The 24,000-nt window shown below is 36.4% G+C and overlaps 1 protein-coding gene across 1 annotated transcript in view; it reads left to right on the top strand.

Annotated features, from left to right (window-relative positions):
* LOC144956140 (uncharacterized) overlaps positions 1-18,424 on the top strand; it is a 97,394-nt gene extending 78,970 nt beyond the window's left edge. The window contains exons 5-10 of the mRNA XM_078886522.1: positions 5,736-5,914; positions 10,055-10,202; positions 11,134-11,335; positions 13,018-13,107; positions 14,749-14,883; positions 15,430-18,424. Coding sequence (XP_078742648.1) covers positions 5,736-5,914; positions 10,055-10,202; positions 11,134-11,335; positions 13,018-13,107; positions 14,749-14,883; positions 15,430-15,556 — 881 coding nt within the window. The 3' untranslated portion in view covers positions 15,557-18,424. The remainder of the gene's footprint in view (positions 1-5,735; positions 5,915-10,054; positions 10,203-11,133; positions 11,336-13,017; positions 13,108-14,748; positions 14,884-15,429) is intronic.
* Positions 18,425-24,000: the final 5,576 nt, after the last annotated feature.

A 24,000-nucleotide genomic window follows, 5' to 3' on the forward strand; every position in this document is an offset into this window, starting at 1 on the left:
TATAATGTGATTCAAGACAGACTTTGATTTCTTATAGTTAATACTTTGAAACAAAATTCAATATGGAGATTACGTGAGATCATGGTAAAAAGTGATCAGGGCTTGTTGAAGGGTTTGGGTGGTGGACGTTGTATACAAAGATTATTAACCGATGTTCTCTTATTCGCAGGTCTGATAACCCAATTCATTATAGGCTAATTATTGTAATGGAAATCTCAAATAAAAACGCAAAATATTGCCCATTACAACAATGTTAAACTAGGCCCATTCAAAAGGATGTTCGGATGTCAGACCTGCATATATGTACACGTCGGTTTGAGTATTTGATGTTGTATACAAAGGTTATCCATATAGATAGAAAGAAGTTGACGTCACTCGTGTCTTTGTTATTGTTTTTTGCCACCCACGTTTATGAGTAATTCTTACTTAACTGTATTACCCAGACTATAAAAGTTCATGGTTACACATAGTTTTGTGTGGTGGTCCATATACTTCCGGGTGGCAATGTTGTGAGCTTCTTAGCCAAGCGCATACTATCTATTAAAATATTTGACATGAAGTGCCAAATTAATGTTTAATTCGGAAATTTACACGTCAAAGTGGGTAGTATAATGGATTATAGATTTTTAAAATTACATCACTCATTGTTTTACCCGTCCAGCAAGTGTGTTTTTTGTATTTTCAAACGCAAAGTGCGGCTATGTGGTCTAGTGGTATGACACTCGCTTTCGGATCGGAAAGTCCTGGGTTCGAGCCTCGCTCGAGGCATAGTTGAGTCCCTGGACAAAGAACTTTACTCACTTTCTCTCACCGTACTCATGTGTAACCTGGCCGTTAATAGTGTTGTCTCTGTCTGAAAAAAAAATTTGTAATATCGCCAAACAAGCGTCATGTCCCATCCTACAAGTTACGTGTTGCTGTTTGTTAGGGACCCCTTGTAAAGCACTTTGAACGCGTTTAGTGGATAATGTGGTATTTAAAAGATCAAGTTTTTTAAAAGATTAAATTTTCGTCTTACTCGTCCAACAAATGTGGGTTTTTTTGGTTTTTGGTTTTTTTTTTTTTTTTGTTTTTTTTTTTTTTTGGGGGGGGGGGGGGGGTTGTATTTTAAAACGCAAAATGACAGATCGTAAACTTGTAAATTTTGATGATTTACGTATAGATAGAACGAAGTTGACGTCACTCGGGTCTTTATTATGATTTTTTTGCCATCCACGTTTGAGTAATTCTCACTTAACTGTATTATCCCGACTATAAAAGTTCATGGTTACACATAGTTTTGTGTGTTGGTCCGCTATACTTCCGGATGGCAATATTGTGAGTTTCTTAGTCAAGCGAGCGCACAGCGTCTATACACACCAACCAGATGAAACGGGTTTTCCTTAAAATTGGCTTAAACGTTAGCAAACCATTTACTTATCTTATCTTATCTTATCTTACTAAAGGCTTAATACGAATTATCCTTTAAATGCCTTATACAATAGTTTATAATTGCAGAATCTCACATAGCTTTCATTGTATCATTCACAGACAGTTTTACACAACTTTGATTGTCATGAAAAATATATCAATACGGCAATGTAAAATCGAAATATTCTATCATAGAATACTGGTAATTGAAAATTCGTCATGATCTTTGTAAAATATTTTGTTCGTATCGATTTTCGATTCCATTCAGTTGACAAGAAGTAAACGTATCTGTCAATGTAAACACATCGACGTGCATTTATTTGCAGGTCTAATAACCCAATTTCCTATGTATGGACTCATAATGAGGCGATCTTTATTCATGTTTTCGTCCAACCGAGTCATCAATCACATGATTTGTTGCTGTCCAACGATTGGATGTTTCTTATCAAATGTAAACACGCTGTTATGTTTACGAAAGTTGTTGTAAACATACACATGTGTCAAGCTGAATTAAATGACCAATCGTGAATACTTCTCACTATGTGGGTCACTTTGAGCACATTTTGCAATATGACCAATTATCTCGAGCACATGGAACGTTAATATAGATAGAATGCGCTTGGCCAAGGAGTTCACAACATTGCCATCCGGAAGTATAACGGACCAACACACAAACTCTGTGTAACCATGAACTTTTATAGTCTGGTTAATACAGTTTAGTGAAAACAACTCACAAACGCGGATGGCAAAAACAATAACAAAGGCCTGAGCGACGTCATCTGCATACTATCTATAGATCATGCCCATTGTTGTAGATAATGGAAATCCTTTTTTGACGCAAAATATTGTCCATTACAGCAATGTTAAACTAGGCCCATGAGTTGATTTGAATGTCAGACCTGCATATAGATAGTATGCAGATGACGTCACTCAGGCCTTTGTTATTGTTTTTGCCATCCGCGTTTGTGAGTTGTTCTCACTAAACTGTATTAACCAGACTATAAAAGTTCATGGTTACACAGAGTTTGTCAGTTGGTCCGTTATACTTCCGGATGGCAATGTTGTGAACTCCTTGGCCAAGCGCATTCTATCGAAAGACAGTTCGAAGATGACGTCACTCAAGCCTTAGTTGTTATATTTTGCCATCCGCGTTTGTGAGTTATTCTCACTGAACTGTTTTAACCAGACTATAAAAGTTCATGGTTACACATAGTTTTGTGTGTTCGTCCCTTATACTTCCGGATGGCAATGTTATGAGCTTCTTAGCCAAGCGCATTCTATCTATAGATCGCTCCCATTGTTGTAGAAAATGGATTTTTTTTTAATGACGCAAAATATTGTCCATTACAACAATGTTAAACTAGGTCCATCATTTGGTTCGGGTGTCAGATGTGCATCTATTAATTCTGTACACGTGGAAACACGCGGATTTGTCGATTGTGATGTTATCATCTACTCACATATTGGTGTGAGCTGAAATCAATGAAGTGAATACATTATTAACCAAACCCCATTCCTTGGATTAAGTGGGCAAAGAACAATTTACAAAGGCCTATCCAAACGGAACTGGTGTATCTCCGTATAGATCGTATGCGCTTGGGTAAGAACCTCACAACATTGCCATCCGGAAGTATAACGGACCAACACACAAAACTATGTGTAACCATGAACTTGTATAGTCTGGATAATACAGTTTATTGAGAATTACTCATAAACATGGATGGCAAAGAACAATAACAATGACCCGAGTGACGTCAACTTCGATCTATCTATAGATAGAACGAAGATGACGTCACTCAGGTCTTTGTTATTGTTTTTATTATTTTTTTTCGGCTATCCATGTCTATGAGTAATTCTCACTAAACTGTATTAAACAGACTATAAACGTTCAAGGTTACACATAGTTTTGTGTGTTGGCCCATTATAACTTCCGGATGGTAATGCTGTGAGTTTCTTAAGAAAACGCACACTTTCTATTTATTGTGGCTTGTTTTTGTGAGTCTTAAAAAATAATGTTTACACGTGTGTTGTCTTATTCGTGTACCGTTTTCACTGTGTTGTACACACCTCAGGGACAGAATCTCTGATATAAACTGTTTCACTTAATAGAATTAACACAAGGATTGATTAAAAAGAATTTCACAAGGATGAAGATTTTATCGTGTTGTTCTGAAACATCGTCACAAGTCGAAAGTTGGAACGGTAAGGGATAACTTATTATGGTTGTTTTTCTTTATAGATAGAATGAAGTTGACGTCACTCATGTTTTTGTTAATGGTTTGTTTGTTTGTTTTTTGGGGATTTGTTGTTTTTTTTTTTTGTTGTTTTTTTTTTTCATCCATGTTTATGAGTAATTCTCACTAAACTAGTAGTAGTAGCGGATGGCTACACCTCCAAATTTATTTCGTCAACCCAGCATCTAAAGTTTTCCTCCGCCCTAAGGACGGTTTCGTAGCCACCTTCAAGTTTAGTGACTGGACAGTTGAGGACGATGTGATCGCTGGTCTCTGGGGCTGCCTGACATTTGTGGCAGGTATCACTGTTTCGAAGTTTCCATCTGCACATATTTGATGCAGTTCTGCCATGTCCAGTTAAGAGGCGGTTTGAGGAAGTCCAGTATTTCCTGGCGTTATTGAATACAGGCACTCTTTTGGTTGGATCTTTAATGATGTTTCTTCCTCTTGGTGTTTCCCTGTTCCACAATTCTCTCCAGTTTTCCTCCACACTGAAGTCTGCCATTTTTGTTAGATGGAAAGGTCTTACACTAAACTGTATTAACCGGACTATAAAAGTTCATGGTTCACACAGTTATGTTTATTGGTCCGTTATTCTTCCGGATGGCAAAGTTGTGAGTTTCTTGATTGGTCAAGAGTGAATCGTGGAGCAAAGTGTAAGATTGTTTGACAAAACATTATAAAAAAAACAAGAATACTGAGGATGTAGGAGCTTTCGGAAGGCCTCCCGAATAATGTATAACATGAAGGGTAGAAAAGAATAGAATAGAAGGTATCGACGTCGCTTGATTAGGCCCCTGGCAAATGGTAAATTATCCAAGTTTTTAACAAATTAACTGTCGTACTCTGGAAAAAAAAAACACGATTTATAAAATTTAGCCAGAAAACTCATCCTTAAAAAATTGATTGCTATAAAAAATGACCCTCATCTATGCGGGCTATGTGGTCTAGTAGTATGACACTCGCTTTCGGATCGGAAGGTTCTGGGTTCAAGAGACTCGCTCGGCGCATAGTTGAGTCCTTGGAAAAGGCTCTTTACTCGCATTCTCTCACCGTCCTCAGATATAAAATGAGTACCTGGCCGTTAACAGCGTTGCCTCTGTTCGAAAAAAAAATGTAAATATCACCTAACAGGAGTCATGTCCCGTCCTAAATGTTAAGTGGTCAGGGACCCCTTGTAAAGAGCTTTGAGCACGTTTAGTGGAAATTTTTCTATATTAAAAAGCTCAATTTAAAAGCTCAATCTTAGCCAAATTAACAACAAAATCTCTCAAACCTGGGACTTCACGAAGTTCCAGATTTGAGAGTTTGTCCCTAGTTGAAGGACGAGACTAGTTTTCTGGCCACCATTTTAAAAAAACATTGTTTTCCCAGAGTAATGAATGGTAAAAAAAATTAATCTATATTTGTTATGGTGCGCACTAATGGGATTCAATAGTTTGATGTCACGTCTGCCCAGCAACCAGCAGCTTGGTTTAAACAAAGAAATCGGTACTTTTATTCTTCCTGCTGGATAGAACTTTTTCACATGTCATGTGATCAGAATGTATGAAAATCAAAACATGATCAGATTTATAATGTTTTTCTCCTCTCAATACACTTTTATGCTCGTCGGAGAAGTATTTCATAAGGGCCTCCGCCATTGTTCCGGTAGTTTCGAACCAATTACTAAGTAACTATGCGTCATTACGAGGGAAGTGACGTCACGACTGTTGAACCCTATTGTTCCTTACTGTTGGACAAATAAGGGTTTTGCTGACATACACCGGTTATATCAACATAATTTATAGTCATCCGATGTCCGATTACTAATTTGAACTACACACGTTGAGTGTGTAGTATTATCGTTCTTACCTTGTGCACTGTCTATTGTGTTCTTATACTTGTCCTGTGCATATTATTATCTATGTCTCATTATATTTGGTTCATATTGATCATTGTACCTGCCTGCCTAGCACATGGCGGAATTGGGCATTGTTTCTTTATTTCAATAAAATTTGTTCAGGACATCAGAATGACTTAGATTTATTTGTAAAGTATAATTCTTAAAACTTGATATAATATTTATTGTTCTCACCCAATATGTTCCAGAAAAACCGAAGAACATTGATGATGGTAGGCCAATCAGCCAGATCTCCAATGCCTGGACCGATATGAATGACGGGAACGGGAACATCACGTGGTCGGGTCAGACCGAGGCTAGCGACTCGGCATCGCCTTTACCCTGGCAGGTACCCGAGAAACAAGCAGCCGCTGCCATGCTGTCGCAGGTTAGTGATGATGATGATGATGATGATGATGATGATGATGATGATGATGATGATGATGATGATGGTGGTGGTGATGATGATGATGATGATGATGGTGGTGGTGGTGGTGGTGGTGGTGGTGGTGATGATGATGATGATGATGATGATGATGATGGTGGTGGTGATGATGATGATGATGATGATGATGATGATGATGATGGTGATGATGATGATGATGATGATGATGATGATGATGATGATGATGATGATGATGATGGTGATGGTGATGATAATGATGGTGGTGGTGATGATGATGATGATGATGGTGGTGGTGGTGGTGGTGGTGGTGGTGGTGGTGGTGGTGGTGGTGGTGGTGGTGGTGGGGTGGTGATGATGATGATGATGCTGATGGTGGTGGTGATGATGATGATGATGATGATGATGATGATGGTGATGATGATGATGATGATGATGATGATGATGATGATGATGATGATGATGATGATGGTGGTGGTGGTGGTGGTGATGATGATGATGATGATGATGATGATGATGGTGATGGTGATGGTGATGGTGATATAATGATAATGGTGATGATGATGATGATGATGATGATGATGATGATGATGATGATGATGATGATGATGATGATGATGGTGGTGATGGTGGTGTTGGTAATAATGATGATGGTGGTGATGATGATTATGATGGGATGATGATGATAATGATGATAATGATGATGATGATAATGATGATGATGATGATGATGTTGTTAATGGTGATGATGATGTTGATGATGACGATGATGATGATGATGATGATGATGATGATAATAATAATAATGATAATAATTATCGTTGAAGTCTCAAAATATCCGTCCTGATCTGTGTTAATGTCCACAAATACAGTAGTATAATAAATTAAAATATATGAGGGCTGATCGTAATGGCCACGGAGGTTTCGAAAAGTAAACATCTGCGATCCCCCCCCCCCCCTTTTTTTTTTTTTTGCATTCTTAAATTTGTTTCATCTCGATATGATATATACCGAATTGAAGCCTTGGGTCACATATTTTTCTATGAATTGGATTTAAACCTCAGCACAAAAAGTGCGGCTATGTGGTATAGTGGCGTGACACTCGCTTTCGGATTAGAAAGCGCTTTGAGCACATTTAGTGGATATTGCGCTATATAAAGCTCAATAAAAAAAGGTCTTGGGTTCGAGTCTCACTCGGCGCATAGTTGAGTCCTTAGAAAAGGCTCTTTACTCACATTCTCTCACCGTACTCAGATGTAAAAATGAGTACCAGGCCACTCACAGCTTTTGTTCTGTTCGATAAAAAAATGTAATATCGTCTAACAGGCGTCATGTCTCGTCCTACATGTTAAGTATTGCTGTTGGCCTGGGACCCCTTGTAAAGCACTTTGAGACTTTGAGTGATATTGTGCTGTATAAAACCTTTCTTTAAAAAAAAATAAAGCAGACATAATATGTGACCATTCGTCTCAAACGGTATTATGTCGGAACGAACCAGATGCTGAAAAGGTGAATTTAATGTTAAAATTGGTCAAAAATATAAATTGTTTGCATCAGCACCCTAAAATATGGTATCCATTCTCATCAATAAAACATACAAACTCAACACAAGTCTGATATTTCTGGCTATAAATTCAATTTTCAACACCTTAACCATCCCGACTTCATCCCGTTTTGAGGCGAAAGGTCACATATATGAACTTTTGACCTAAAGTAAATAGATAATAGAACCTTTCGATTTTGGCAAACTTTTGGCACAATAATACTGATTACATAACATTTCCAAAACTGTATGGGAAACCTTAGAAAGCAATTCGTTGACTTTTATATTTTAAATGCTATGTGCTTTGGATTAGTTTAAGTAACCAAAAAAGTACAAAGGCGTCGATGAAGCAATATGACTACTCTTGCTTTGGGGCAACTACCTGACTACAATGATTATAAATGCAACGATACCGTATTATCTAACGATACCGATATTTACCCTCGATCCATATCGCTTAATCAACGTCAGTCACACTTTGATGGAACCTAAGATCACTGCAATAGGATTCAGTAGTCTGATGTCACGCCTCCCGGCAACGGCGGCCATCTTGGTTCTAAACAAAGAAAATCATTACTCTTTATTCTTCATGCTGGCTAGAACTTTTCATATGCCTTGTGATCAGAATGTGTAAAAGTCAAAACATTATCAAATTTATGTGTTTTTTTTCCTCTGGATACGTTTTTATACTCGCCGGAGAAATATTTCATACGGGCGTCCGCCATTGTTCCGATAGTTTATAGCCAGTGTTGCTAAGTTACCATGCGTCATTAGGAAGGAAGTGACGTTTCGACTGTTGAAGCGTATTCGTGGGTCAAAACTATTGGGTTTTAAAAAGGTACATAACCAGTACAATGCTGGCTGTGTATATATGTATTAACAGTTCTTTACGAGATATTTGCTAAAAATATCGATTAATTTTGTGTGAAACGATATAAAACATAATTAACAAAACAGCCCCATTTGATTGTTCTTCAGACAAAAAGAGTTACTATCGATGACACAGTAATTGGCTGACCCGCAAACGAGATATTGGGCTTTGTTGACTATCGTGTGGTATCTATGATTTATCTCCACTTAACCTATCAAGGTCCCGATAGCTCAGTTGGTAGAGCATTTTGCTTCACACGCAAAGGGATCAGGATCGATCCCGGATGCGGTCGAGACTTTTTCTAATGCCCCTGACCACCCAGCAGTGTTAGTTGAGTCTGTTAGATTTAGCGGAAAGTACTTTGCGATTGACTTGCGTCCTATGCAAAAGAGAGCAAGCAATTGTTATTGTCCCTTTCACACCATAGAAACTGAGATAAACTCCGGATCCATGGGCCCAATGGCTCTGAAGGACTTTTTACTTATATATATATATATATATATATATATATATATATATATATACACATATATATATATATATATATATATATATATTATTTTATATATATAAATATAATATATATACTATATACTATATATATATATATATATATATATATATATATATATATATATATATTTATGCGTGTTGGCGGGTACTTGTAGGTACGAAAGTGCTCGATAATGGTGGTTAGAGCTAATATATAAATGTAAATTTTCACTCACATTATTCTTGCCAAGACGATTTCGTTTCTGTGTTCCCACTTCATCAGTCGGCAGAATCCATTTGTAAGTAATGTCCGTAGATAACTCCAACTGGAGTTATCTACGGACATTACTTACAAATGGATTCTGCCGACTGATGAAGTGGGAACACAGAAACGAAATCGTCTTGGCAAGAATAATGTGAGTGAAAATTTACATTTATATATATATATATATATATATATATATATATATATATATATATATATATATAGTGTGTGTGTGTGTGTGGGCTTTGCTAAGAAATTCACAACATTGCCATCCGGAAGTATAACGGACCAACACACAAAACTCTGTGTAACCTTGAACGTTTATAGTCTGGTTAATACAGTTTAGTGAGAATAACTCATAAACGTGGATGGCATAAAAACAATAACAAAGCCCTTGTGACATCATTTTCGTTTTATATATCTATAGATAGTATGCAGATGACGTCACTCATGCCTTTGTTAGTTTTTGCCATCCGCGTTTGTGAGTTGTTCTCACTAAACTGTATTAACCAGACGATAAAAGTTCATGGTTACACAGAGTTTGTGTGTTGGTCCGTTATACTTCCGGATGGCAATGTTGTGAACTCCTTGGCCAAGCGCATTCTATCTATATGTAAGCATTTAAAACGCTTCAACAGTCGTAACGTCACTTCCCTCGTAATGACGCATGGTAACTTAGTAACTGGCTCTAAACTATTGGAACAATGGTGGACGCCCTTGTGAACTACTTCTCCGACGAGCATAAAAGCGTATCCAGAGGAGAAAAAAAAACATTATAAATCTGATCATGTTTTGACTTTTACACATTCTGATCATAAGACATGAAAAGTTCTATCCAGCATGAAGAATAAAAAGTACCGATTTTCTTTGTTTAGAACCACGATGGTCGCCGTTGCTGGGCGACGTGACATCAGACTATTGAATCCAACTCGTTTCTTTCTTTTGTTCCCCCAGAGTAACGCAAGTCGTGCCAGCTACATATCTGACCGTCTCCGAGACGACAACATGTCGATGGACGAAACTAGGAGTCTGAAGGATGTCCGGTCTTCAAGCAGGACGTCTACCCTGAACGATGCCTTGATTGATGAGGAGTTGGATTATGGTGAGTGAGTGGCTCGTTCCTGGCCTCACAGAACATGGCTATCTCCATCCGTAACCATCGTTAAGTTATAGCCTGACACTGAAACCCAAAAAGAGTTGCATTTTGACGTCATTATTTGTTTTTTGTTTTTTTTTTTGCATTTTGACGTCATTACTTGGTTTTTGCACCGTCTAGTGAGTTGTCGTTACAGCAGTGCTCATGGAAACAAGTTATTTCATTGGTTGAACTATTGAATACAACTCACGATTTGTCTTCTTTTGTGGCCAAAGACTGACATTTTGACGTCATTTTTGGTCTGTGTCAGGCTATAAGTTAACGATGGCTACGGTGGCTCGCTCCTCACAGAACATGGATATCTCCATCGCGGCTTGTACTCAGCACGTCAGCTGTCTCCACGAATCACGATCCCCTGCGCGCGGTGCGCACAAAATCTGCGTTGCTTTTAAGAATAATATAATAATAATATTATTATAATAATAATATAATATCCTTATATAGCGCCCATTTATCCACTGACAAGTGCTCTATGGCGCTTTACAATCACTCAGACTTTATAGCGACCCTTTCCACCAAAAGTGCTCGGATGCGCTTATACAAATACAGATATAAATAGTATGCGCTTGGCTAAGGAGCTCATAACATTGCCATCCGGAAGTATAACGGACCAACAGACAAAATTGTATGTATCCATGAACGTTTATAGTCGGGTTAATACAGTTCAGTGAGCATTACTCATAAACGCTGATGGAAAAAAACAATAACAAAGACCCGACTGACGTCATCTTCGAACTATCTATATAATTATATGCACACGCGATCATATATTATTATATCATTTAATAAAATCAATAAAATCACTCACAGAAAATCCAAATGATAACGTTCAGTTAAGTGTTTAAAGAATATAAATCTCACTGCCATTTCTTCCAAGGATCCAAACGAAACCACCATTCTGAGAATGTCAAGGTCGTCTCGGCAGCTGCAGCCGTCAACAGCGACAACTTTGGAGAATCCACAGACGACCAGCCGAATGTCCCGCCCATGAACATTCCACGAGACCAGCAGAGACCGAGACCACGCCAGTCGAATGAGTCCACCAGGAACGAGGCTAACCTCAACGACTATGTCAGCAGGTAAGCGTATTTTTAAGAAGAAAAAAATATGAGCTTTTATATAGCGCAATATCCACTAAACGTGCTCAAAGCGCTTGACAAGGGATCCCTGAGTAACAGCAGCATTTGACATGTAGGACGAGACATGACGACGACGCCTGTTAGGCGATATTACAATATTTTCGGACAGAGACAACGCTGTTAATGGCCAGGTACTCATTTTACACCTGAGTACGGTGAGATAATGTGAGTAAAGAGCCTTCTCCAAGGACTCAACTATCCGCCGATTGAGGCTCGAACCCAGGACCTTCCGATCCGAAAGTGAGTGTCAAACCACTAGACCACATAGCTGCACAACGAAATAACTATTTTTACACTGATAAAAAGATATTTTGAAATTGAAGTAAACATAAGGATATAGACATGCCAACTTGAAAATTTAAAAATTCGTAAGTTTTAGGAGATAAAAATAGTAATCGCTACAGATAGTATGAACTTGGCTTAGAAATTCACAGCATTGCCATCAGGAAGTAACACGGACCAACACACGAAACGATGTGTAACCATGAACTTTCATAGTCTGGTTAATACAGTTTAGTGAGAATTACTCATAAACATGGATGGCAAAAAATAATAACAAATACCTGAGTGACGTCAACTTCGTTCTACCTATAGTTAACTTAACAGATCAACAATTTACCCTCAGATTGATTACATAACACCTCAAAATTCTTCTGAAGTAGGGAGGTCCTGTCCATAGCACATTACATGGATTTACCATGCCCGATGCGCTTCACAGTGTTTCATTTATTTCTGCAGACGAATGAAATAATATGTGATAATGGCGTTTTAAAGGTGAATATTCACATATTATCTCATCCTGTTTTGTTGATAAAGGGGAAACCAGAAACGTCCACATTATCTGTTTTCGTTTATTAAATTGAAGCTTACATTCAATTTCACATTGTTTATTTATTTCTTGAGAGTCGAGCAGTTAAAGTACCTTAGCTAGACAGAACAACCTTAACGTTCTCAGTCTCAGAATAATGAAACCCTGTCACTGACGTGTTTTTATTTGCAGGTCTGATAACCTAAGCTATTACAGGCTCATTGTTGTTGTAATGGAGACTCTGTCAAACCACTGAAAAATGTTGTCGATTATAACACCAAGCCCGAAATATTTGCTTTCGGCTATCAGATCACCCACCCTGACTTTAACAACATCCACCCAACATCACTTGATTCAACTGTTATTGTTTTGTGGTCTATTTTTGACCTGTAGGTTCCTGGTTCGAATCCCAAAGTGTCGGCGCAAAAATGTGTCTCAGGAAAAGGCTCTTTACTCACACTATCCATCTTTAAGTATAAAACGAGATATTGCCCAGTAACAGCATTGTCTCTCTCGGAGAAAAAAAAAAAGATTTTATTACATTGTAAAAGGATAACGGCTTAAGGACGTCATGTCCTAACTGTCCAGTGTTTATGCAGGCTTGGTATCCCTTGTAAAGCCCTTTGAGCACATTTGGTAGATGATGCGCCTTAAAAAAGCTTCATTTGTTTGGGGTTTTTTAAAATATATTTTTGTTTCAAAACGAACCAAATATCCTTATGGGCGCCTCACATTCTTATACGTACTCCAATCCTTCAACAGCTATTCTTTAGACTCTCAATCACTCAACTCTTATCTTTGCCTCTCCATCCAGATCATCGAAGACCAAGGCAACAGACTACTCAAGATTTGCTGAGGCCAAACCCATTGAGATTGTGCCTCTCAGCGCTGATCCATCTCTGAGGTAAGTTTACAATCGGCTTGGAAGCAGTATCAGATGGTTTCACTACAATAGGCTTCAACAGTCGTGACGTCACTTCCCTCGTAATGACGCATAGTAACTTAGTAACTGGTTCTAAACTATCAGGAAAATGACAGACGCCCTTATGAAATACTTCTCCGACGAGTATAAAAGTGTATCCAGAAGAGAAAAGCATTATAAATCTGATCATGGTTCGACTTTTATACATTCTGATCACATGACATGTGAAAAATTTCTAGCCAGCATGAAGAATAAGAAGTACCGATTTTCTTTGTTTAGAACCAAGTTGCTGGTTGCTAGACGGACGTGACATCAGACTATTTATTTGTATGATATAGCCATCTACCCAATGTGCTAATTATTTTAGCTGGTTGTTTCAACTAAGCTGGAGTTCTGATAGCCCAGTTGGTAGAGCAGTTGCTTCATGCGCAAAGGACCGAGATCAATCCCGGGCGAAGTCCAGATTTTTTTTTCTATACCCACTCAGCAGTGATTAGGTACGTAGCTGGGTCTGTTAGATCTGACAGAAAGTATTTTTTGCAATAGACTAGCGTCCAATCCAGAGTGTTGCAAGCAATTTCTATTGTCCGTTTACGCTATAAAAACACCGGCTCCAAGGGCTTGGAAGGACAACTTCAACGGACTACTCTTTTAAAAGATACAACATGAAAGTAAACGACGTTTCGACCTTTGGCCTTCTTCGGGTAAGTAAGAAAAGGAAACTGTTATATTACATTGGAAAGAGATAGTGACCTCAAGATGTCAGGGGAGAGAAGGCTATAATATAATGACTAGGGTTAGAAGCGATCTTTTTTGGGATCGTTGATAGCTCATACAGTAGAGTCACGCTCTCCCCGACCAGACGGAGTTGTCGTACCAGTAAGTTCGCGGCTTCGAGCCCCCATCGCCGCCTGACCCGCCCCTGTTCACCCAGCGGTGAATGGGTAACTGAATCTGTTTGATTTGGCGAAAGTACTTTGCGATTGACTAGCGTCCTATCCAAAGGATAGCAAGCCATTGCTATTGTCCGTTTCACGCTATAGAAACCGGGATAAACTCCGGCTCCGTGGGCCGAATGGCTTTGAAGGGCAACTTTATTAAAGATAAAATGTTAAATCGACTATTTTTGTTCTTTAAAACTTGGATCAAGCAACGTGGAGGAATATTATTGCAATGTATCGCAATTTGTGCGGCTATGTGGTATTGTGGTATGACACTCGCTCTCGGATCGGAAGGTCCTGGGTTCGAGCCTCGCTCGGCGCAAAGTTGAGTCCTTGGAAAAGGCTCTTAATTCACATTCTCTCACCGTACTCAGGTGTAAAATGAGTACCTGGTCGTTAACAGCGTTGTCTGTCGAAAAAAATTGGAATATCGCCTAACAGGCGTCATGTCTCGTTCTCGTGTTACGTGTTGCTGTTGGTCAGGGACCATTTGTAATGCGTTATGAGCACGTTTAGTGGATATTGCCTATATAAAAGCTCAAGTTTTTTTTTTGTCGCAATTTGAGAGTATTTATATAACAACAATGAGCCCATATAACAATTTTGGTTAGCAGACCTGCCAATAAGTAGGTGCACGTCAACAAAGAGCAATGACAAAGATTTTTTTAAAAATTCTCCTCAGGGTATGGGACCCGCTCCACCGTCGTCCATTTGGAGAAAAGAGTCAGTCCAGGAATTCTTCTAGAGTACAGCCCATTGGTGAGGCATCAGGCAGGAGCGAAAGCGCCAACCAGATGAAAGAGGAAATGCTGGCACGGTAAGTTTTGTTTGTAAAATAATTTCAGAAAATGAAGTGAGTAGAAAAGTGCCAGAAGATCAAATCAAAATTGGCGTCATGTCTCGTTCTACATGTTACGTGTTGCTGTTGATCAGGGACCCCCTCCCCCACCCCCACCCCCACCCCGTAAAGCGCTTTGAGCACGTTTAGTGGGTATTGCGCTATATATAAAGCCTCGAGTAAGATTATATCTCAACTCGATAGATAACGATACAATTCGTTCTTTTCGCATTCATCATCATCATCATCATCATTGCCTTTTTCACCCTGGGTCAGGGTATAGTGACCTATCATCATTATAAGCATTATAATACAAGAATTACTAACGTCTGTGGTGAATAATAGTTTAGCTGTCAGGGAATCAAAGGGCTCGAGCTTCAAGCTTCGAGCTTCGTGCGAGGAAAGCTATTTTTTGGGTCTTTTTCCTCTAATGATTAGATGGATGTTTTAATAGATAACAGGCTGCTTCTTTATTCCCAAAACATGCTTGTTATCGTTTTCCTTCAATGTTTATCCATGTTCCAGCTATGACGCCCTGTCTACATTCCAAATGGCCAAGAAAACTGCTGAAATCCTCAAGTCAAACGCTGTGGAGAAGAGTCCGTTCAAGAGGAACCACAAGAAGAAGAAGCACATCTTCATTGCCGAGTAATGAAGCGCAAACAAGCACATCAGTCCACTAGTTATGTGGATTATCTTAACGTGTTGAGGAGTATTAATCTAAATTATATAGCACAAACATTTAAGATTTGGGGTCTGAAGTCTAAAACAACTAATGGAAAAGGAATCACACTGATTATACAATGTTACATAGTAATTCTACGCATCATAACTACAAAATTTTACGTGATGAATGCGAATACACTCAGTGACAAATTATTTAATCCTGTCACTTTTTTGTCATAGAAAAGACGTTTATACGAACCTCTTCATTGCTTAGTAATGAAACTTAACTATCAGTCTACAGATTATGTGTACTGTCTTATGTATTTGAGGAGTATCATCTAAATAGCACAATGATTTAAGATATGAAAACTGAAATAAAATATAGTCAAGTCATTTTTTTTTTTTTTTTGTAAAAAAAATAAATTTATATTAAATTCGTCATTGCTGAGTAATGAAGCTCAACTCACTGAACCCTAACACCGACTATATCCGTAGTTTACCCGGGTTACTTTTAACTTTAACCCCATGCCCATTTATTACATTTTTATGAGACAAATTATAGGTGTAGTATCAAAGCTATTGTTTTTAATTTTTGCATGTTAATGGTAGTTGAATAAAACTATCTATGCACATGCTTTAATACAATTTTTGATACAATTTTTGTTTCCATTTTTGAAAAGTAGCAAAAAATCTCTAGGATTGAATGAGTTAAACATCAGTCTCATGCTTATGTGAATTAGCTTACGCGTTTGAGGAGTATCATCTAAATATCTCAAACATTTAAGATTTGAGGTCTGCTGTGATTATTTAATCTTGTCATTTTTTCGTTATAAAAAAAATCAAGATGGGCATACTTTTTTAACGTTTTTTCTATGCATGAGATACATGAGAATTGTGTATTGGACTAAAGGAAAAAACAGATTCAACATGAAAGTTGTATGAGAAACATGTTATTCTTTTAGTTGAACTTTCAAAATCATGAGACAAATTTGAATTCTGACAATTGCTTCACTTTAAATAATATTATTAAAGGCCTTTTTTATGATTTTAAATAAATACGAGACTCAAAATTATTTTAGGGAATTCATAAAAATGAATATAATAGCTTAAAAATTAACGAATACCAACGAACCAAAAAAAAATGCAACATTTCGGCTTCAAATGCCTTCCTGGGCCGATAACAAAAAGAAAACAGTACAAACAGACAGAAGAATATTAGGACGTATTGCCAAGTCAAAATGTTGGATATTTGATCTTGTCTTTAGAATCATTTGCACTGTTATATTTTTGGTTTAAGCTTCTTTATTATTCGGATTCATCTTTTTTTTAAAGAGTTTTTATTGTAATGAACCAGAAGTAACAAAAGATTACAAAATAATTCCGATTTATCCCAATACAAAATTAGAACTTACTTCAACTCATAGGCAAATAGATATGTATCAATTTGACATTATTGGGAAGCACCAAATTCCTACAGATTGCATCTAGATAGATATCTATTATTGGTTGTAAAGAGAAGCACAAGAGAATGAAGAATAATAGATCTATTCAGTATTTTTCACGAGTTATCTCAGATTGTTGAATGTAAAGAGACACGAGAGAATGAAAAATAATAGATCTATTTAGTATTTTTCAGGAGTTATCTCAGATTGAGTGTAAAGAAACACAAGAGAATAAAAAATAATAGATTTATTCAGTATTTTTCACGAGTTATCTCTGATTCAATAACCAAATATTCTTTACCGTCTCCAGCCTATATTAGGTAATATATATATTTTTTTAAAAATCTTCTACGCTATTACTTTCGCCTATGGCATGAGAATTCCAAGGACGTATTGACTCAAATTTTAATCAAGAGTTTTGGTGCGTAGGGGGATGTGATAGGAAATGAGTCTAAATATACATTTTGTCAATTTAAAATTTCTCTGATCAAAACAGCCTTGTTGCATGTTTTTTCCTTAATGTTTTACACGCATACGTATCGATAATTCATTGTTTCCTCAAAAAAACTATGCAAATATTCCTGCTTGAAGCTCGTAAAATATGTAACAAGAAGAACACGGAATAAAAGCTTGATTTAAATTCGCAAAGACATATAGTGTAGACGTTTCGGGTTTCTCCTTTGTCAACAAAACACGATGAATTAAACACTAAATTAATACGATAAACAAAACACCTGCGCTGTGTGGCCTTGTGCAAGTCAACTCGCTCTATCTCAATTTGCACGCCGCACTGCGGCTAACGCCTGGGTTATTCCAGTTTTCCCTTGGAATAGTCCCTATAGACAAATTTCCCCTATGGGATGAACAAGGGGAATTTTATTTTATCATTTTATTTATTAAACTGTTGATGTTTTGATACTGTTGGTGATATGACTATAACATAATGTGATAATTTGTACTTTTCTTGTCGCTATCAATGGGGTCGTCAGTTATAAGGTTCTTGGTCAATAATGTTGACATTATAATATTAATAATATTATTGTCATTACTATATTCAGCAAGACTAAATATTCAGCCTACCAGATTGTGAACATCGTAAATCGTCTTTTAAAACAAGCTAATGGAAAATGGATCACACTGATTTTACAATGTTACATAGTAATTCTACGCATCATAACTACAAAATTGTACGTGATGAATGCGAATACACTCAGTGACAAATTATGTGATGTTATGAATGCGAAGACACTCGGTTCGGTCACTAATACTAGAATTTGGCGGTTTGGCTTCTTCCTCTAGATACAAGTGACTTTCATTGAATTCCACACAATTAGATTTTAAAAATATCAAATTAAGAAACTAAGGAGCAGGCACCGGTGTAAGATAAAGAACTGAACAAGTGTGTATGAAAGGTGCCAGACAAAGCAAGAAAGAAAAATACAAGAAAAAAAAACCATCCCCCTCAAAAAAAATAAGTCGACCTCGACTGGGGATCGAACTTCATGACTGACCGGCAATCAGAAGGTCTGAGGTTCGATCCCCAGTCGAGGTCGACTGATTCTTTGGGATGTTTTTTTTTTCTTGTATATTGCTTTCTTGCTTTGTCTGGCACCTTTCATACCCACTTGTTCATTTCTTTATCTTACACCGGTGCCTGCTCCTTAGTTTCTTAATTTGATATTTTTAAAATCTAATTGTGTGGAATTCAATAAAAGTCACTGATAGAACAAGAAGCCAAAAACGCCGAATTCTAGTATGAGTGACAGAGTGTATTCGCATCATAACATTACATACTTTGTCACTGAGTGTATTCACATTCATCACTCAATTTCTTCAATTAGATATTAAATTTAGTGCGCCATGTTTTGCTATGGAAAAAAAAAAAAACTTACTTAGAATGGTTTCGTGAAGCATTTGTCTTTCGAATTAACAGTCATGCTAAATCATTAGAAATAAAAACAATTAAACTATCAAAGAAATTGAAGACCAAAGTATGTAGTACTCTAAAAACATTGTTTTTAATTTAACTCTCTCCTTACCAGCCATTTTCAGGATTTCCCCCAAAACTTCACACCCAACTAACACAAAAATATAATTTTTTTATCACTCAAACTCAATAGCATGGCAGTAAGTTCTTGCGATAAATAATTTCTGAGCAAAACATACTCTACAACACACTATTCATTTTCTTTAAATTTTATGATGTACAAGAGAAATTTGAATAAGAAAAATGTTGGTTGTATCGTAACGAATGTGACGATTTTCATATAGTTGGTAAGGAGAGGGTTAGGGGAAAACTCTCAAATCTGGAACTCGCGAAGTCCCAAGTTTGAGAGTAATAAACAAATTGATTATATAAAAGCTTTAAAAAAGAACAAAATACCAAACACCGAACGTTTCGGGCTCAAAACCCTTCTTCAGCCAACAACAATAAAACAATAAAGACACAAATACATTACTAAATTCCAAATAGTTTGAGAGGGTTTGTTTGGTTTTTTTTTTGCCGAGATGAGTGTCAACTTTAAGTCAACTTTATTATATTTATAATAGCCAATAGGTTTCAACAGTCGTGAAGTCAATTCCCTTGTAATGACGCATAGTAACTTAGTAACTGGTTCTAAACTATCGGAACAATGGCGGACGCCCTTATGAAATACTTCTCCGACGAGCATAAAAGTGCATCCAGAGGAGAAAAACATTATAAATCTGATCATGTTTTGACTTACATATACATTCTGATCACATGACATATGAAAAAGTTCTAGCCAGCATGAAGAATAAAAAGTACTGATTGTCTTTATTTAGAACCAAGCTTCTGGTTGCTGGGCGGACGTGACCTCAGACTATTGAATCCTATTGATAACCTACTACTAAGACTTTTCAGTCTGCATATATTATAACAATGTTATACTGTTATTATACTGTATTATATTATTCTATCGTTATTGTTTCATGTCACTGGTTTTTTGGTTTTACTTTTGGTGGTTTTAGATCAGTCTGTGTTGATTGAGGTGATACACGGACTGTTGAAATAAATAATACTATAAGGACATTTCATATCGTTTTGTTTTGTTTTGTTTGTTTGTTGTTTTTTTTTAGGGGGAGGGGGTGGGTTTATTTGTTTTGTTTTGTTTTTTTTTTTTTGGGGGGGGGGGGGAACCAAGAGCTCAGTTGATAGATTACTTGCTTCACACTCAAAAGGATCGAGATCGATTCCAGGTGACGTCGAGTTGGGGTTTTTTTAATACCTGACCCTCTCCCTGTCCACCCAGCAAGTCACTGGGTAGCTGGATCTTTTAGATCTGGTGGAAAGTACTATCGAAAGAGACCGAGATATAAATTCCGTCTCCACGGGCCTAATAGCTCTGAAGGACTAGTTTTTTTTCTAAATATTCTCATTTTGTAGGCGGTTCAGAATGTCTGCATAGACAGAGGTTGCCTTCCTCTTCCTATCAATATACGTTCAATCCTTAATAATAATTCAAAATCCAATCATTATCAGTTTGGTTAAAACGTATGTTAAAAAATTGAGCTTTATATAGCGCAATATCCACTAAATGTGCTCAAAGCGCTTTACAAGGGGTCCCTGGTCAACACCAACATTTAACATGTAGGACGGGAAATGACGCCTGTTAGGCGAAATATTAAATTTTTCGGACAAAGACAACGCTGTTAATGGCCAGGTTCTCATTTTACACCTGAGTACGGTGAGAGAATGTAAGTAAAAAGCCTTTTCCAAGGACTCAACTATGCGCCGAGCGCGAGGCTTCCGATCCGATAGTGAGTGTCATACCACTAGACCACATAGCCGCACATATGTAAGACTAACTGCCTATTATGTCGTGCGGCCATGTGGTCTTGTGGTATGACACTCGCTTTCGGATTGGATGGTCCTGGGTTCGAGCCTCTCTCGGCTTGGCTCCGCGCATAGTTGAGTCTTTGGAAAAGGCTCTTTACTCGCATTCTCTCACCGTACTCAGGTGTAAAATGAGTACCTGGCCGTCAACAGCGTTGTCTCTGTCCGAAAAAAAAATTGTAATATCGCCTTACAGGCGTATTGTCTCGCCCTACATGTTAAGTGTTACTGTTGGCCAGGGACTCTTTGTAAAGCGCTTTGTACACGTTTAGTGGATATTGCGCTAGATAAAAGCTCATTTCATTTTTTTGAAATATATTATAAAACTCTTTGAGGTTTCATTTTTCGACCTTTCGTTAAGTCAAGGAGACCCTTTAAATTTCTATTTTGAAGTAGCACGTTATCAATGCAGTCTGAGAATAATTGATCTCATTCGCCATATTATTTGGTTATAAATTGGTAACCAATTGTTGAAACTGCTGAGATTGTTAAAACGTTATATATATATATATATATATATATATATATATATATATATATATATATATAATATATATATATATATATATATATATATATATATATATATATAATATATGCAAGTGGGTACTTGATAATTTAAATATTTAATGTATATCTTTGTTGTCCCTTTATAGGCGTATATAATATCATGTGACCCAGAGGTACATATTAGCAGGTCTGATCACAGGAATATTGTTTTCACCGTTAGACTTTCTATATTGTTTAATAAACAATCAATCTCAAATATGTGGTTAAAATTATCAGAAATATTTAATCCGTTATATTCTGAACATGTTTAGTTTTACACTTTTGCTTTATATTTCTATGTTTATATACACACATTTTTATATAAATATTACATTCATTTTCATTATTATATTAATCCTCTCCTTACCACTCATTAAAAAAATCGTCACATTCGTTACGATACAAATCAACAATTTGGCCATTCTAATTTATTTTGTATAGATCCCAGAATTTAAAGAAAAGTTTTTCGGCTTAGCTATAAAAACTTGACATTGTGTTAAGAGACGAGACGTGGGAAGGAAAGTATTTGATATAAAATTAGCGGGAAAGAGAAAAAAGGGAAGCCCAAAGACTAGATGGTTGGATAGGGTATATTATAGCGATATGAAAGAACTGGGCCTGGAGGAGGATGATGTTATGAACCGAGATGCATGGAAATGTGGGCATTCAGTATGGCCACCCTGCGAAATGCGGGATAATCTGAAAGAAGAAGAAGAAGAAGAAGGAGGGGGGGGGGGGGGGTTGGCAATAGTTAATCAAGGCTTAAAAAGAAATCATCATAAAAAATGATTGACAGAACAACGATCAGGTAAAGCATTCTGAAAATTTAAAACAAAATCAAATTAAATGAATTGCAGATATTGATTTTCATGGTTTCTATCAGTCTTAGGATAATCCTTTCAGGTTTTTATCAGTCTTTATATCTATATAGATTCATTTTCACAGTTTTCATGTGTCGACAGCTATTCGTTTTTATTAAATTTACTTTTTTATGTTCAGCATTTTTATCATTCTTTAGACCTTCATTTAAAGCGTTCTTCTATGTCTTTAGACATTCATTTTCAGGGTTTTTATCAGTCTTTAGATATTCGTTTTCAGGGTTTTTATCAGTCTTTTGATATTCATTTTAAGGGTTTTTTCAGTCTTTATATATTCATTTTCATAGTTTTTATCCGTCTTTAGACATTCATTTTAAGGGATTTTTCAGTCTTTATATATTCATTTTAAAAGTTTTATTTGTCTTTAGATATTCATTTTTATGGGGTTTTTTCAGTCTTTAGATATTCATTTTAATGGTTTTATCAGTCTTTAGATATTTATTTTAATGTTTTTTTTTCAGTCTTTAGATGTTCATTTTAAAAGTTTTTATCTGTCTTTAGATATTCATTTTTATGGTTTAATCAGTCTTTAGATATTCATTTTAATGGTTTAATCAGTCTTTAGATGTTCATTTTAATGGTTTAATCAGTCTTTAGATATTCATTTTAATGGTTTAATCAGTCTTTAGATGTTCATTTTAATGGTTTAATCAGTCTTTAGATGTTCATTTTAATGGTTTAATCAGTCTTTAGATGTTCATTTTAATGGTTTAATCAGTCTTTAGATATTCATTTTAATGGTTTAATCAGTCTTTAGATGTTCATTTTAATGGTTTAATCAGTCTTTAGATATTCATTTTAATGGTTTAATCAGTCTTTAGATATTCATTTTAATGTTTTTTTTCAGTCTTAAGATATTCATTTTAAAAGTTTTTATCTGTCTTTAGATATTCATTTTAATGGTTTAATCAGTCTTTAGATATTCATTTTCCTGTTTTGTTTCAGTCTTTAAAAACTCTATTTGCAGGTATTGAATCAGTCTGTACATATTCAATTTCAAGATTTTCATCTGTCTTTAGCTATTCATTTTAAGGTTTTGATTTGTCTTTACATATTTATGTTTAGGGTTTTTATCAGTTGTTAGATATTTATTTTTAAAGGGGTGGGGGGTTAAATTGTAATACTAGATTGACAAGTAGGATTATTTACGACAAAGCGTTGACACATTTATCAGTCATAACTTAACTAAACTAGCCTTATGGCCCATCTAGACGTTCAGTAAATTCAGCATTGACAGGAAGAATAACCTGACTAGTACTACGAACATTTCGTAGAAATAGAATTTTTGGGTCCTAATTGACAATTATATAAATATCTTTAATTCAATAAACTTCTTGAAAACAAAGTGTTGTTGTCAATGCTAGTATAGAACGGAGTTTAAAGCATTAATTTAATGTATCTAAACACAAATTGGTAATTATTAAAAAGTAGTTATAATGTATATTATGTTATTATCCCTGAAAAGTACGGATTTTTCCAATTTCAAGTAAGCAGGTCTGCCTGACGGATAGCTCAAAACTGTGGGCGAAGTGACAAAAACTCATAAAAACTGAGCGTGTAACCGAAGAAATTAATTGATGTTATGACAGTTCTCATTCAGAAATCAGTTAATTTCTTCGTTTACACGCTCAGTTTTCATGAGTTAGTGTCATTTCGCCTACAGTTTCCGGATATCCGTCAGACCGTGGATGAATTAACTGAACCT

This window comes from Berghia stephanieae, chromosome 10, assembly GCF_034508935.2.
Source record: "Berghia stephanieae isolate SIO BIC M18660-M18661 chromosome 10, UCSD_Bste_1.3, whole genome shotgun sequence".
NCBI classification, from domain to species: Eukaryota; Metazoa; Mollusca; class Gastropoda; order Nudibranchia; family Aeolidiidae; genus Berghia; species Berghia stephanieae.